At 49.1% G+C, this 17439-nt stretch overlaps 1 protein-coding gene across 2 annotated transcripts in view; it reads left to right on the top strand.

Moving 5' to 3' along the window:
* Nucleotides 1-17439, top strand: part of LMCD1 (LIM and cysteine rich domains 1) — a 58557-nt gene that overhangs the window by 32532 nt on the left and 8586 nt on the right. For both annotated transcript variants that reach the window (XM_047746100.1, XM_047746107.1), the window contains exons 3-4: nt 2649-2904; nt 9506-9835. In XM_047746100.1, coding sequence (XP_047602056.1) covers nt 2649-2904; nt 9506-9835 — 586 coding nt within the window. The remainder of the gene's footprint in view (nt 1-2648; nt 2905-9505; nt 9836-17439) is intronic.

Genomic DNA, 17439 nt, shown 5'->3' with positions numbered 1-17439 from the left:
TAGGGCTAAGAGGTGTCTTCCTCACCTGTAGAATCCCAGTGACAGTGTCTGGCAACATGATAGTATGAATAAAGGGAGAAAGAAGAATATCTCCTATCCATCAGTATTTTCCATTTCAAACTGTTTTGCATTTGCTATATCTCTAATAGCATCCTGAGAGTCTCATTAATCATAAAAGCAAATGGTAGCTTCCCCACCCAGCTCCATGCATGGAAGGCATTGGGGCTCAGAGGATCTCATGGGACACCAGGCTTTCCCTCACTTCTTTCCTCTTCTTCCTTCCACTTCCTCCTCTGCTGCTGTCACTCCCCACATGTAAACCAGTGGTGCTATCCCCTAACTTAGTGAAAGCCTCCTTCATGCCTGGCTCGTAAAAGGGAGAGGCAAGAGAATATTTATTATGAATAAGATGCTCCAATTCTGAAAAATGAGTAACCCCTTCTTATGAAAACAAAAGAAAAGACTTTGGTTTTGCCCTGTATCATCTTCAGGGTCATATTCTGTTTTAGTGTCCTGGAATTATCCTTGCGATCATGGATTTTATCATTTCTCAAATTGTAGCCCACTGAATGTGAACTTGGGCTGCAAGCTTCTCTTCAAATAACATTGGAAGGCCTGCATTCTCCCTGCCTTAAAGTCACGCTGTACATCAGTGCATTAAAAACAAGACATATGTTTAACCTTCTGTAACCTACTGTCTCCCACACTTATCAACCTGAGCCTTTTTCCATGTGCCCCATACTTCAGGGTTGGGGAAACTGGTCCAGACCAGCAGGACCACCCCAAAACCTATGCGGCCCTCACAGGGGGGCAAACTTATCCCCTGTTACAGTGTCCATCTGATTTTCTCTCCCTCTCCCACCCCAGCTATAGGTTCCTGGAAGGTTGCAATGGGGCCGCCCTCATTTTATATTAGACAAGGCTTTCTCAACCTCAGCACTACTGACATTTTGGACAGGATAATGATTTGTTGTGGAGGGGGCTGTCCTCTGTATTACAGGATGTTTAGCCACACCCCAGGCCTCTACCCTATAGAAGCCAGTAGCACCCCCTGGTGGTAATGACAATCAAAAGTGTCTTCAGACATTGCTACATGTCTCGTGTGGGTGTGACCTTAGTTTAGAACTGCTGGTGGAAGGGGTGCCTGGGTGGCTCAGTCGGTTAAGTGGGTTAAGTGTCAGCCACTCAGGTCATGATCCCAGTGTCCTGAAATTGAGACCTGCATGGGGCACCTTGCTAAGTGGGGAGCCTGCTTCTCCCACTGCCTCTGCCTGCTGCTTCCCCTACTTGTGCTCTGTCACTCTCTGTCAAATGTAGAAATAAAAAAAATCTTTAAAAAAGTAAAATAAAGGGGCGCCTGGGTGGCTCAGTGGGTTAAGCCGCTGCCTTCGGCTCAGGTCATGATCTCAGGGTCCTGGGATGGAGCCTCGCATTGGGCTCTCTGCTCGGCGGGGAGCCTGCTTCCTCCTCTCTCTCTACCTGCCTCTCTGCCTGCTTGTGATCTCTCTCTGTCAAATAAATAAATAAAAATCTTTAAAAAAAAAAAAAAAGTAAAATAAAGTACTGATGGGGGTAAAAGGAGGATTCCTACAGGCATGCCTGGCTGTGAGGGGCTCATGCTACTGCAGCGACCTCTCTCTTGGGCCTGCCTCATCCCTGTTGCAGGTCTTGACATTGTTCACTTTGCTTAACAAGTTCTTAAACCTCATGCGTGAGCACAACTGAGATACAGCGCACCTCAGGTGTCGGGCCTGAAAGGGAGGGAAGCGGTTTTCCACTATACTGGGAACAGTCCGGATTTCGAAACCTTAACAGCATGGCACAAAGCAGCCAGATGTTTTAGTTTTTAATTGTCAGACAGAAGCATGATGCTTTCAAGGGAATTTGATGCTTCCCCAGGATGCATTTCTTTCTCTTGGTCTCACCACAAAGCATGGCCAGTGAGCATCAATCTCTTTAGCCCAAGCAGTTTTCTGAGCTCATTCCCTTCCTCCTGGGTCCTATCCACCTGTTCCCTGAAGAAAATTTCTAGTTGTACTCTAACTTCAGTATGAATGCTAAATTGCTGAAAATTGCTGAAGCTCCAAACTCATGAATCTTGGGAGACAATTTCAATAATTCCTTAGAGCAGAAGTCAGCAAATTTTTTTTTATAAAGGACCAGATCGTGGATATTTTAGGCTCTGTGGGCCACACAGTCTCTGTTGCAATTATTCAAGTCTGCCATTGTAGACCAACTGCATCCACAGATAATATGTAAATAAATGATCATGGCTGTGTTCCAGTAAAACTTTATTTACACAAGCAGGTGGTGGGCCGGGTTCAGCCCACCAGTCATAAAGACTCCTGCTTTCTAGCATCTCTAATGAATGAACCAGCCTTTGCTGTCACACCCAAAGTGAGTAAAAATGTATTCTTTTTAACCAGCAAAAGTCACATCCCACATTCCCCGCAGATAGACTAATGGTCTCCCAAATGTGGTTCCCAATCCCAGAGGCCTTTTGGTCTCTGGTTTCCATTTGTCTGCTGCCAAGTTACTAAAGTTGAACCCTGAAACTGCTTTCAAAAAGGCAGATGCTATCAGCAGGAGACTCTGCTCTTCTTCTCTGGAGGTATATCTCATATGTCCCAATTAACCTCTCACCCCAGGAAAATATGCAAATCGTGCAAATGCAGCCACGAGGACCACTGCTTCAACTCTGAGCTGGAAGACGATCGGAAAATTGGCCGCTTGCTGATGGACTCCAAGTATTCCACCCTCACGGCCCGCGTGAAAGGCGGAGATGGCATCCGGATTTACAAGAGGAATCGGATGATCATGACCAATCCCATTGCCACTGGGAAGGATCCCACCTTTGACACCATCACCTATGAGTGGGCCCCCCCTGGAGTCACCCAGAAACTGGTAAGGCAGCCTCCTCCAACCAAGAGGTTGTTTTCCTATCCTTGTAAATGTTAGTCATGCGTGAATGTCAAAGATAAGGTAAGAAGAGGGCAAGATTATAGAAATGATAGGAATAGCTCTGGTTCTAAACCTGTTCCGGTCTTGTTACGTGATCTTGAGCTGAAAACTGCCTGGGCCTTGGTTTTCCTCATCCATGAAATGGATAGAAGTGTCTCTATGAATTCTATGGGTCCTTCCAACTCTAGTCCAGGGTCGTTCATGGTTCCCTTTGGGCTCCCCACTGCTGAACAAAGGATGGTTTATCATTCCAAACTCTCAGAGTTCTTGTCTTCATGTGTGAGATGTTCATTTTCCCTCAAAGTGGCCTGGGATGTATCTATTGCAGGCCTGTAGGGGAACACAGAAACAGTCCTCTCCCCTCTCCAACAGCAGAGGCCTCTTGGGCTTGGAAGGGAGAACCAATCTAGCTTTACACAACCCTGGGGCAGAGGCACTCAGAGAAGAACAAGGTCACACCCTGGCTGCTCACTACAAAAACCCCTAACAAGTCCCCATGCACAGGCCTCAGCGCAGACCATTAAACCAGAAGCTCAAGATCACTAGTACAGAATCACCAGACATGGGCATTTAACTCCCCAGGTAATCCCAGATACAGTCACATTCAGGGCCCCACAGACCAGAGCAGTACCCCTCAAATTTCAGCAGGCATATACCTCACCTGGACAGCCTGCGGAAACACATCACGTAAGCTTGGGGCTGGTGCTGAGACTGCGCTCCTCACACACTCCCAGGTGATGCCGATCCTACGGGCCCCCAGACCACACCTGGAATGGCAGGGGCCTTGGTGATTTCCACAGGTTAAAAATGTCCTATAGTTTTAGAGATGCATTTTAATTCAATCTCTTCTGGGGAAGAAAGGAGAGGCTTCAGAGTCCTACATGGTCATACCCCACAGGCTCCTCCTACAGCTCCAGCTATGACCCCCCACTCATTACCTTACAATGCCCTGACCTTCCTCTTTCCTGCTCTGGATCTCTCTGGGCTTTTGCCCTCCTCAGGGACTTTGCACTTGCTGTTCCCTCTACTTGAAATGTCCTTTCCCTGCTCTTTGCATGGCTGAGTCAGACAGGCCTTCCCAGACAGGCCTTTCTGCCTTCCCAGACAGGCATGTCCCAGACAGGCCTTCCCTAACCACCCAATCTACAGTAGATGCCACTTACCCTCCAGCTACATTTTGTTCCTTCCAGTTCCCCAATGTTTCTTTAGAAGCTTTGATTATAAGCGGTAGTTGTCTAATGTGCGTCTTTGCTTAGTTACCACCTCTCTCACTCGAGTGAAGCAAGGCCCACAAGGGCAGACACCATGTCCGTCCCATGTACCAGGCTATCCAGCACCATGCACCATGCAGGACACATATTAGGTCTGATGAGTATGTGTGCTTTGTCACCCTCCTGGTCACATGCACTCCGTGGACCGAAACTGCCACAAAATCCTGTGATTGGCCCACAGCAAGAGGTACAGAAATTGAGAAGAAATGTTGGGGAAATTTAGTAGCAGTTGCCATCCAAGCATGTGATCAGAGACCTCCTCTCACTGAACAGAATTCCACTGTGGTCAGACGCACGTGGAAATCTCATGTGGCATGAGCTACATTCTCATCTCATGTGGTGAGCCCACAAATCATTCTGCAATAGGTGGAAAAATCAAACAGAAAAACCTGATCCTTCACCATAGAGAGTCTGAGCAGTGCAGTTCTAAGCTGTGGCTTAAGTGGGGGAAAAGAGGGAGGAACCCCTTCTAGATCAAGTGAAGACTGGCAAGATGCTTTTCTGGAAGCTCTACTTTCTGAAGACGTATTTAAAAGAGTATGTCAGCATTTGTGAGCTCAGCCCCCCTGTGAAGTAGGAATTAATTTACATGTAAGGAAACACGGCACGGTTAACTGGCCATTGCCGGTTGGAGGGGCTAGGCAGGGGCACATCCGGGCCACAGAGGATGGCGCCCAACAACAGCAGTCAGTGCTGGGACACGCCGGGTGGCTCGGAACACGGGTCTGCCTCCAGCGCCCAGGCCTGGGTAAGCCATCAAGCAGGCCTCCAAGATGTCAGTGGAAACTAAAGCAAGCAGCTCGTAAAAGAGCTGGCTGTGGGCGTCAGGAACTGGCTGGTGAAAACCCTAAACGCTTCGGCCCCAGACTAATCAGAGGAAGGCATCGTCAGGCTGTGATTAATGCTGGCTCATAAAACCACATAGTATAAAGAGCCCTTTGTCTGCCCCGCTTCTGGCCTGCCTGAGAAAGTTGCCTTTCTAAGATTGGACAGTTCTCCCTTCCCATTCACCCTCCGGATGGTTTTTTGTTTTGTTTTGTTTTGTTTTAATTACCAAGTGATTGGGACTGATTGTATTTTGGAAATGGGACTGGATCTTGCTGTCATCCCTCCCAACCAGAATAAAAAATGGAGAAACTCTTAAGCCTTTAAAGACTAGTCACAATAAACCTAATGGCTAATATTTACTGAGTACTTACGTGTGCCAGGCACTATGCTAAGAGCTGTACATGCACGGTCTCACTAGTTTTCCAACACTGTTAGGGATGTACTGTGACTACACTTATCCACAGAGGGGGAAGCCGAGGCTTGGAGAAGTGACATAACTAGCCAGCTGTCCCATAGCTGGCTTAAATGGCAGAGCCAGGCCTTGGACTCGGGCCTCCCTGACTCCAAAGCTTGGGCTCTTCCCTACCAAGCCAAGCCAGGAGAACAAGACAGGTAGGAGAGGCAGAAGGAAGCAGGTATTTTGGACTAGCACTTTTAAGAGAAGGCTTCTTAGAATGGGGAGAGACTTGAGCAAATCTTTGAAGGCTAGCCAGGATTTGGGAGGAGGCAAGTAGGAAAAGATGAAGGGAACCAGCATCCATTGAGCATTCTAGGTAGATAGATGGATATGGATATAGACAAACAGATATATCATCAATACCTCACCACTCCCTATGTGTATAATAACCCTATTTTACAGGAGAGCAAACAGAGGCTTTTGAGGAGGCTCTGCAGGTGTGGCACTCATACTTCCTCCTCTATTCCCATAACGGCAAATGTTGCTGGTCAGTCAGGGCACTGTCTCCCACGGAGCCCTCACTGGACCTCAGAATCCTCCTCGACACAGCACTCCCAGTAGCTACTACTGACTAGGACTGACATGTACCATGAAGCCCATTGACTGTCCCTGCCTGACAGCTGGAGAAGCAGAAAGAACAGGCAGGACTGGGTCTTCCAATTCCAGAGTCCATGTGCCTTCCACTGCCCAACACTGGGAATAAAGCACCTTTCTTTTCCACTTTTCTCTCTGCCCTTTGATTCCTCTCCTGATAAAGCCCGGTTCTGGGAACCTCTTCACCCAGGATGTCCCAGCCAGACAGCAAAGCACCAAATGACTCAGAAAGGCCCTCGTGAAAAACTTGAAACCTAAACCAACGTTTCCAGCTGCTCTGAGAAAAGGCCTTTTGCTAAAGGTTTTGGGAACATGACCTTAATCAGCTTCCTGGAGAGATTCCGGAGAGATTCTCTTACAAGCTCTGAGCGGCACAGGCAGCTGACTCTGACCCAGTCGTCTGTCCCCATCGTCCCCTCCCCAGGCCCATGCCAAGCAATGTGGTTGTCTGAATGGCATGTCACGGCAGACTCTAATACCCTCCCCAGGGTCAGCGAGCAGAGTCTGCCGCAGGTGTGTGATCAGCTGCTCGGGCCAACCAGGCAAGGCCAGCCATCACGGAACACACGGCGCTGGCAGCCGGATGCTGCAGTGCCCAGCTGGGGCTTTGAAGCTGTGATGGGAACCCTGGATTCCTGGGGAACGAACACTCCCTGTCTCCAGGGTCCTGGCCAGGAATCCTCTAGCTCTGCAGGCCACAAACACCTGTAGCCAGGACAGAGCCAAGGAAGGACACAGAATGTGGGGATGGACAAGCAGGTGGTCTGCACCTGCAGAAGGCCCCCGGCTGCAGGATTTCTACCCTGTGTTTATTGTAAGGCTAAGCAGGGAAGGACACCTGCCGTGAAGGAGGAGTCACAGACCTATCCAGGGACAGGGGATCCTGGCCCTAGGAGGGGCTTACACAGCCTTCACACCCTCACAGGAAACTCCTTCACACAGGAAACTCCCCTAGAGATTGGGGGAAATGGTTTTCTCTTGGCAAATTGTTCATCTTGTAGAGAAGTTGTAGACAATGGTGGAGACCCAGGCTGCTGAGTGCCGAGCTGTCTCTACCGCAGAGGAGTTGTGGGAATGTCGGGAGGTCCCTTCTCTGGGCCTCAGGGTTTCAAGGGGTAGTATTAGTTCCTTCCTCCTAGGGGTTCTGTGAGAACTAAATGGGTAAGCATGGGTCAGGCACCTGGAAGGGTGCCCAGATCACAGGAAGCAGGAGTAGGTAGCTACTCCCACCATGCCTTCAGCCACTCAACCTGGGGTGTCGGCAGCCTTCATGGGAGAAGAGGTTATGCTCCCATGAGCTCCGTCAGACATGCACTGGAACTGCTTCAACACTTGGAATGAAGGAGATGTTGGCCGAGTCTGGGTGCCCATTCCGGCCCAATGAGCAATGCTCTTGTTTCTACATCTCCAAAATCCTGCCATAGATCCTGGGCCCCAGGCAAGATCAGAAAGACTGAAAGACTGCCCCCCATGGCGGTCCCTAACCTGTCTCCCCAGGGCCCTGTGCCCTGCCCCAGCCTGTAACCTGCTACTCTGCTGCTCTCCCTGTCCTCTGATGGTCACATCCTATCCCGCCACCCACTGTCCCCAGAGAGGCCCCCAATCCTCAGAGGACCTGTTTCACACTCATCCAGGAGGACCTGAAAAAGTGTTCACTTCTCAGCCACTCACAGACTCCTGAGTCAGAGTCACAAGGCCATCCAGGGATTTGTGTGCACCCCAAAGTGTGAGATTAGATTCTTCACACCCACCTGCCTGGCATGTTCATGCTGGAAGCCCCTACAATTTCATACTGACCCAGAGAAAAACTGCATCCCCCCTATCTTCCCCAGAGTCAGGAGTCAGCCCTTCCCAGACACGCAGTCAGCTGTGTGGCCCCCGATGCTTCTTGTTCTTCTACGTGTGGGGGTTCAGGGTATTTACCTCTTGGGCCAACCAGAATCCATGGGCTCCTTGAGCCACTTTCCTGACCTGTAGACTCAGGTCGTTGCTACCACGCCTTTCTCCTAGTAGAGGTAAGGACTGAGTGAGGTCACCACAGACTTCTCATGGGGTTTAGGACCCTGAAGATCATGCAATCTACCCCAAACTTTGCAGATGATGAAACTGAGGCCCAGGAAGCTGAATGCTTGCTTAGTCTTACACAGAGAACAGCAGCTGGCCAGGAGCTAGAGCCTTTGGTAGACTTTGTCCACCACCCAGGCCAGGTCCTATATCCAGCAAAGCACCTGGGAAAGTGCTGGGGACTATGCAGATGAAGTGATGGTATCAGGGTGTGCCGTGAGCCCACAGAGCCAGAAGAAGTCTCAGCCAGATGTTCCAGAATCTAGGATGGAGCCCCCTAGGGGGCATCCACAGCCGCTCACATCGTGAGTCCCACAGGAACATGGGTCACCTGCCTCTCCCTTCTCCAAAACTGCTCTCATTTGAAATTCATTGATTATGAAACTCAGCAAACCGGGCTCTGGACTAGTACGCCCCTCCCTCAGCTTCCTCATCCCTACTCCCTAACATCGGGCCACAACGCGGGTTGTTGTTATGAACTGCTGCATGATTTTCCGTGTTGATTAATACAGTTCAGTTCCAAAATGAGTCCAGCCCCAAGTGATGTGACATGGGGGCAGACAGGTTCCAAGAGGGTAAATATGGCAACGGTCACCTGGGCAACGGGAATCAGGCAACTTGGTGGATGTGTCAGGGGCAAGCCCAAAGGCCGAGAACAGTTGTCAAGGATAAACAGTTTGCCTTTCACACTTTCTCATGCTGTCTGGCCTTGACCTTTATCTCCCCCAAATCTTCCCACCCCTGACACCCACCCAAATACAAAATTACTGTTCATTAAAAAAAAAAAAAGCCAAATTGGACAGTTATCTATGAACATATTGATATTCAGATGGTTACCCATCATATTGATGTGGAAATATTACTACCTTGAGACCTTGTCAGTTCATTCTATTAGAAGGTGCCATTGCCTATTTTTAAATTAATAAACCATAAAATAACTTATGCTTCTAATGATTTAATTATACTTTTCTAAGAAAAGCAATTTTAAACTAGATCGACTTTTTTTTTTTTAATTAGGAGCATTGCCATGAGGTAAATGAAGTAAAAATGTTCAGTGTTCAAGGAAACCAAACCTGTATCACCACGCCAAAAAAATCTAAAATGAATACTGACTTAAAGTACACCATTCTCACCCAGAATGTGAATGTGTGACAATGCAGGCAAAGTGGAAACTATTCAGGCCTCTCTTGGGTGTTGCCAGATTCCCAGCATTTCTGCCTGGACTGCCCTCCGGTTCTGCAGAAAACCCAAAGAAGCTGGAAACTTTGCCAGTTCCAGATCTCTGCATGGGCGCGTGCCAATCACAGTTGCTTTATCTCCTCCCCACTAGGGCCTGCAGTACATGGAGCTCATCCCAAAGGAGAAGCAGCCGGTGACAGGCACCGAGGGCGCCTACTACCGCCGCCGCCAACTCATGCACCAGCTCCCCATCTATGACCAGGACCCCTCTCGCTGCCGTGGACTTCTGGAGAACGAGGTGAAAGTGATGGAAGAGTTTGTCAAGCAATACAAGAGCGAGGCACTGGGCGTGGGAGAGGTGGCCCTCCCTGGGCAAGGGGGCTTGCCCAAGGAGGAGGGGAAGCAGCAGGAAAAGCCAGAGGGCACGGAGACCACCGCCCCAACCACCAACGGCAGCATCGGTGACCCGTCCAAAGAATACGTAAGTCTCTCCCCTGCCTCCCAGTGTGGCTGAAACTACCAGTCCCCGGGGCTTGCGCAGTCATGGCCCCAGCTCCAGGCTTTTCCCCTCGTTCATGCTGTCGTTCATGTGTTCATCCCGCCAGCAGCTTATGGGATGCCCATTTACTCAGGCCACGCACTGTCTTGTGGAAAATAACATGATCACCGTGCTTGGGAGGCTCAGCGTCCAGGGAAGGTCACAGACAACCAAACTGTCACAGAAAGGGCATCTAACCTTGGTTGGGGTGAGGGTCGGCTTGGAGAAGGAGCAGAGGCCCTGCCTGGCTTGGGAAGAATAACCAGGATGCATCCAAGTCTTCAGGCCTGGCAGGGAAGGCCTGTGCCACCTTCAAGAGGTGAGCGTGTACAAAAGGCCTGAGTTCCAGAGAGCATGGTGGAGCCAGAGGGCTGAACTGAGTCTCGTGTGTCTGAAAGCATGGTGCTCTGGGTGTGTGGGGACACGAAGCTGGCGCAGTCAGCAGGGGCATGCTTCCCGAAGCAGCAAGCCATCCATTCATCACTCATGTATTGACTAGCCTGTCCTGTCCGCCAAGCCCCAGGAAATCAAACAGGCAGAGGACACTGTCCTCCCGTTGGAGAATAGCAGGGATGTCGGACATCCCTCTGAGGGCCACGGGGAGCCATGGCAGGCTGTCGGTGGGAGGTGTCACAGGATCTGAGCTGTGCTTTGGAAAGCATCCTTGAGGAGTATGTGGAAGATACACTGTAAGGGAGTGAGCTCCTGGAGGCTGTTTGAGAAAAAATGAAGAAGCCAGAGAGTCTGGGAGGTGAAAGCCTCATGGATTGGTTTGTCTGATCTGTCCCACAGGAGGTGAAAGGACTAGCTTGAGGCAGGTGCCACCAAGGACTGATGTCTGCTCTTTCCTGGTCTCTGACCCCCTTCTACCTTTTGTCCTCTGCCCCCACCAGCCAACTGGTCTCAACTGCCTCTGTTTGGGATTTGCAGATCAATGTCCCAACACAGGGAGCCCTCAAGCCAATTATCTGCCCTGCTGGTAATAGCTGGCAGTCACCTGTATGACCCAGACATCCCAGGGAAATGGCAGCCCCGATGATGCTGTCTCTACATTCAGAGAGGGCCAGGCTCCTTCTTCCCTGCAGTGACTCAGACTCGTTATCCAAAACCTGCATCCCACATGTCCAACCCCCATGTGTTGGCACATTCATTTGGGATTGCCATCCAGTGAACTGGGGCTTCACACTGTTAATCTGAGAACTTTTTTCTTTTTGTGAAAGATTTTATTTATTAATTTGAGAGAGAGACAGAGCACAAGCAGGAGGGCAGGGCAGAGGGAGAGACAGAAGCAGACTCCCCACGGAGCAGGGAGCCCGATGTGGGACTCAATCCTGGGATCCTGAGATCATGATCTCAGTTAGAGGCTTAACCGACTGAGCCACCCAGGTGCCCCTAATCTGAGAACTTTAAGACAAAAGAAAAAAACTATTTTCCCTATCACAAATTTGGAAAGGGTGTCGAAAAAACCTATTGCTCAGGAAGGATACATGTCCCAGCAACTTAAAAAAAAATTTTAATCCAGTTACCATGTTTCATAAACTATTCTCCTCTCCATCCAGCCCTCTATCCAAATAGTCACCTGTCCTTAAAGCGTAAATACTGCCTAATTCCAGCTTGGAAGGTGATCTCTTTAAGTCATTGTGACATTTCCCAATTGCCATTCCCAGGAGAGATATGCTGATCTGAGAACATATTTTACCCCTGACTCAGCCCCACATATTTGCACAGCATGGAAGTGGGGCAAAGGTGGCCTGAGATCCCGGATCTCTGCCTACTGTCAACTTTAAGAAGTAGTTGTGACAGTTTGGAAGTATATAAACAACAAGATCAGACAATGAACAGGGAATTTGAAGGAAGTCCATATTATTTGGGCTGGGCTGCCTGGGGAAGATGGCCTTCTCCTTCCTTACCCTAACCCCAATCTTGCTTAGATAACCAGTTATGTAATTAGTGGATTCAGGTCTGTATTACATGCATTTATGTCCCCTCTAGGTGCTGCTGGCTTGTCTTTTTCATCTCTGTATCTTTAGCAGATGCCATCAGTATAGAGAGTAGTTGCTCAATAAATACGTGAACCATGAATGAATGAACAAATGGATGAATAAGTGAGCGTTCTAACTAAACAGAGCCTCAAATGATGAGGACGATCTAGATGGCCATGTTCCCTGGGGATTCAAGTTCACGTTTAGATTATTTATTTATTTATTTATTTGACAGAGATCACAAGTATGCAAAGAGGCAGGCAGAGAGAGATGAGCAGAGAGCCCGATGCGGGGCTCGATCCCAGGACCCTGAGATCATGACCTGAGCTGAAGGCAGAGGCTTTAATCCACTGAGCCACCCAGGTGCCCCTCAAGTTCACGTTTATTAAGCACCTGCTCTGTGCCATATACACTGCCCTCTCTGTCAGGGTCTTTGTTTAATTCATACAATCACCTAGTGGTGTGAATTTCACCAGCCCTGTTTTATAGGTATGGAATCAGAGATTCAGAGAGGGTAGGTAACTTTTCCAAGGTCCCATAGTTTCTAAGGAGTAGGACCTGGATCCTATACTTTTCCTACTACATGATGCAGAGTTATAAAACCCTGCTTATGATGTCTTCCAGGAAGAAAGGAGGCTGGGAGCTTTTATTTATAAGTCCCTGTTTATCTCCTTGAATCCCGGGAGCAAATCCTACAAAGGTAGCTAGATAGACATAGACCATAGAGTGTGTCCCCAGCAGCCCCAAACTTAGTTGCGCATGTGTGCTCCCCGGACTGCTCTGCCTTACCCCAGTGAGTAGCCAAGTCAAGTGGACACGGGTGCTGGCCATCCATGTGCTGGGCCTTCTGTCTCCCATAAATGGGTAGTGGAGGACAGTTTACCAGAGCCAAGCATCAGGCAGGAATCCTGATTTTTGCTCCCCTGATGAGGAAATTATAGAACTCAGACTGACAACCCAAATCCACAGGGTGATTTGTTGGGGCAGGGGAATGGAGGCAAAAGGAAGGCACACGAAACCTATTTTGCTAGAACTATATTGGTGACATAGTATGGTTTCTTATCCAAAGAATGATCATTATTACTATCGTTCGCTGCTACGATGTGGCATGCTTTCCCTGAACCAAGGGTAGTGCTAAGCACTAGAGTATCTGATTTAAAACTCCCAGCCACCCAAGGACTTGAAGAAAACTGTGGGATTTGAACCAACTTCTGTCAGACCCCAGGCCCATCTTTCCTGTTGCCCAAAGAGTGTTCCTTGGAAAGCTAATGGACATTAGGTCATAAATGGGTTACACGGCCATGTGAATTTAGGAGACAGTAGAGTGACCAACACTACATGCGTTTCTTTGTGGTGGGACTTCTGAAAGCCTCTGGTAGGCTATGGCTGTGGTTCTCAAAGTAAAATTACAGAGAAGGCTGGTTAAAACTCAGAGGTCTGGGCCTTACCCCAGAGCTCCCTGCTTAATAGGGGCAGGTACGCCCAGAGACTCAGCTTTTCTACTGAGCACCCAGGCTGATGCTGATGCTGGCCTGGGGGGTCACTCTTTAAGACCCACTGCTAAGGAGTATAAAAATAATTTTACATATAAGCTCAGGAAAAATGATATCACCCAAGAGGCCTATGGTGAGGATTGAAGAGATGACAACACTGGCATTTTCTAGATGTTTTTGGCCTGCTGGCTTAGGCAGTCCAGCTTTGAGGACACGGCACAGCACTCTCCCATTCCTTGAATGGTCTGTGGGGAGTTCTGGAAACACAGAATGGCTTTAGACATTGCCATATAGCCCCATGCAACTGCACTACTCAGCAGCCTGAGGCCACAGGCTCCCTTCCCTCCATGCTGCAGTCAGCCCACACCGCAGGGCACTTCTCCAGTGAGCTTGCCTGGCTCCCTCAAGCTACCGTCAGCCTGTCAACCATGATGTTCTTCCTCAGAGAGCCTGGGAGGGGCCAGATGCCAGCTGAGTCATACAGTGGGGTCTCCTCCACCAAGCCCCTCCACCAAAATGTGCTCAGAGGAAAGTGTTATCCAGACCAGAGGAACACTATTGCCAGAAGCCTTTTTCAAATCACCCATGTGGAAATGCCCCCATGGGCTGAGTTTAGGGGTGAGGCCCTAGAACAGTGGGTGGGCCAGCCCGCTTGTGGGAAGATCACCCTCTGAGCACAACTCCCTCATGTTTCCAGGCCTGCAGGGTTACTCAGATCTGAGGACGGTTCACAGATGGACATCCCATCTTTCCGGCTCTGGGCCAGCACACAAGCCCCCCCCCCACCACCCCGCGACGGGATGGGGCAACCTCACATCAGCTGAGGCACATCTGAAGAGTGAACCCAAGAGCTGTGGCTACCCTTGGGTACCTCAGAGCAGCCCTCTGAAAGTATCATTATTACACTGAGGTCAGGAGAGGCAGGACACCTGAGAAATGCTGTCAGAGGTATCTGTGTTCATGAGGAGACACGACAGCAGAAAAATCCCAGGGACTAACTCAGTCACTGTCACTCCCGAAGTATGCTCTTTGAATCAGTGAAGCCAATTAAAACCCCGAAGTATTTCACCTCCTTCTTTCCTCTACTTGCCCCACGTGTATGTGCCTGCAAGGAACGAGTGGGCAGGTGGAAGAGTGTCTGTTACTGCCCAGCAGGCTCATTCGTGTCTTCTAGAACCATCCTAACAACTAGCGGGAGAGGCTGAGGTTGTCACACCCATTTCACAGATGTGGAACCTGACACAGCGAGAGGTTAAGAGGCTTGCTGATAATCGGTGAGGCTGGGACTCTATCCCACGTCCTTGTGCGTTACCAGTCCTGACCAGTCTGAGTAGCCCTGGGGTGGGACCTGGGTAGGTGGGGACACCACCACCAAAGGCGTGTGTACTTGGGTTTGCTGGGTGAGTGGCAGTGTTAGGAATCACGCACAGCGTGAAGAATCTGGGGGCCTCTTTTCTGCATGCCAAGAACAATGAAAGGACTTGCCCACGGCACGCCAATCCCTCCCACCGTGAGTTCTCCTGGGTTTGGAGGGCTTCACAGGGCTCCATAGCCAGGGAACTGCCAACTCCAGCAACTTGGAACATTCACTCCAGAATGGCAAAGCTCTGTATCCACTTTCCAGGCCCTCTGCTCCCCACCTCTCCCACCTAGATGGGACCTATGAGTGCCTGGGCCGCCAGGGCAATGACCTCAATGCTCTGATTGTTAACAGCCCCACCAAACCATTTCCCCGCCTTGAGAATGCTTACTTGGTATTTTCTCAGAAATGAAATATACGGATTTCCTGGGCATGGAATTTCCGCCTCTCCCTACATCCCAAACTTGTAACTGAAGAAAGGAGAAAGAAAGCCAGAACATAGCAGTCGATGTAATCTCCACCCTTTAGTATTTATCATCCCTGCCGGGTGCCCCCCACCCAGCTCCTTCCCTGCAGTACCCCTCCCACCAAGCTCTGCCTCTCTGATAGAAACTGACAGCAGCTGGCAGCTCAGCCTGACTCCAGCCCCAACAAGGGATATATTTGTGGGCAAGGGACTTCCAAACCTTTGTGCAGCAGATGTTTGGCTTGTGGGCTTGGCAGGCTGGCTTTCCTGCCAGCCCCTCTCCGGGAATTTGAAACCAGCGCCCCACCCCCACATCCTGAGCCCTGTCTGAGCTGGAGGACCCAGGCCAAAAGGCCCAGAAAATCACCATGGTTACCAAGCTTCTCCACATCTACCTCCCTCCTACTTTACAATGGAGATATTTTAATGACATTAAAGGGATTTTTTTTTCCCCCACAGAAAATACTTTTCCATGTTGCCACATGGGCTTCACAAGCATCTTTTTTTTTTCCTGGACTGGGCTGCATCATATTCCATTGACTAAAACAGGAGCTGGCAAATTTTTCCTGTAAAAGGCAGATGGTGAATATTTTAGGCTTTGCAAGCCATACGGTCTCTATCACAACTACTTACTCTGGCCTAGCTCTACTCTACTCTACTCTAGCTCTAACACAGCCATTGGCAGGATCTAAACAGAGGACTACAGTCATGTGCCAATAAAACTTTATCTGCAAAACCAAGTTGTGGGCTGGATTTGGCCCACAGATGTAGTTTGCTAACCCAGACTACAACCACTGTAAAAGATGGTTTCTAGCTTTTAATGAATTACTTTGGTTTTATCCATTTTCATTTTGCTGTTATAAGTTAATAGGATGATGATGCTGGTGATGTCGGCTACCATCCCTTAACTGACTAGATTGTGCCCGGGACTATGCCAAAGGCTTCACACCATTGTTTTTTTGTTTTTTTTGCTTTTTTTTTGTTCCTGAATTCTAAGAATTCTCCTACGAAATATAATTTTCCCCTTTTTCTAGTCATCTAGCTTGTGAGTGTTTAAGCCAGAATTAGAACAAAGGCCTGCCTTACCCCAAACCCCACCAGGATTCCAGCAAGTGGAAGGTTCTATTTCCCCAGCTCCCATGCAGCTGCAGGAACCACGCATGGCCATTGCAACAGAGATGACCCCATGTAAGGCTTTTTCCTTCAGTGGGAAGCCAGTCCTTGCCTACACCCTTGTCAAAGCTGGATTTGAGAACACCCCAGGCTGATGGCCTCTCTTCAGAGGGTACCATTTATGAAACCTTCCTGGCTCCACATCCCCCTTTATCAGAAAAAAACAGTGAAGGAGAGTCCATTAGAAATGCCTAACATGTTGCCTTGCTCGGCAGAGAGCTCCATATTCAATGATCTGCCCCAAGGAGAAGTATGAGGTGAAACGGCTGGCCAGCAATGGTGACCACCATATGTAAAGCCTCTCCCGTGAGCTAGGGCCTGCCATATGTTACTGATGAGGAAACTGAGGCCCAGAGAGGTGGGTGATTTATCTAAGTGCTCATTGGTGATGAAGCAATGACATGGTTCTCCTTCCAAAGCCCTCAGCCCAACCACGGCATCCAGCCTTTCCAATCTGTACTGTGAGGAGTCTCAGGAAGATGACTGTGCGGGAACAGAACACAAGAGTTTAAAGATGCCAGAAATGACACTGGGCCAAAAAAGGAAAGAAACTAAGGAAAAAAAAAAATTCTGGGATACACGAGGCTCCAAAGCAAAGATGGTGAATAATCACCATAAGAGGAAATGGGGAGATGCTGTTTATAAATAAATTGTTGAGTATTTGTGTTGGAAAGAACCCAGCGCCTGAATTCAAGGCCCTTGTGTTAATATTTACTGTATTGTAATAGTAAGATTTTCACAAGGCACTCTGGGTTTAAACTGAGTAGGCCTTTGGAGAACAGCCTTCCAGAGAAGAACAGAATGATTGGGACAGAACTTCTGGCAACCTCGAGAGAGATTATTGCTGGTTCGGAGGGTTCTCCATATCTGATGATCATTCTCTGAAGGCCAACACAGCTCCGTCCTGAGAGATAGTTCTTTGGCCACGTAACCCTTGGCCACTGTCCCTGATCTACTGTTGCCTTAAACACTTGGTGTCTCGGTGACTCCCATTTCAGAAGACTTAATAATTCTGTGTTCCCACATTGGATGTTCTTGTCACCTACTGCTGCATATCAAAACACCCCAAGGTA

This window comes from Lutra lutra, chromosome 1 (genome assembly GCF_902655055.1).
Source record: "Lutra lutra chromosome 1, mLutLut1.2, whole genome shotgun sequence".
Classification (NCBI taxonomy): domain Eukaryota; kingdom Metazoa; phylum Chordata; class Mammalia; order Carnivora; family Mustelidae; genus Lutra; species Lutra lutra.
Note: the sequence above shows the minus strand (reverse complement) of the source record. Positions and strands in the feature narration are given on the sequence as shown.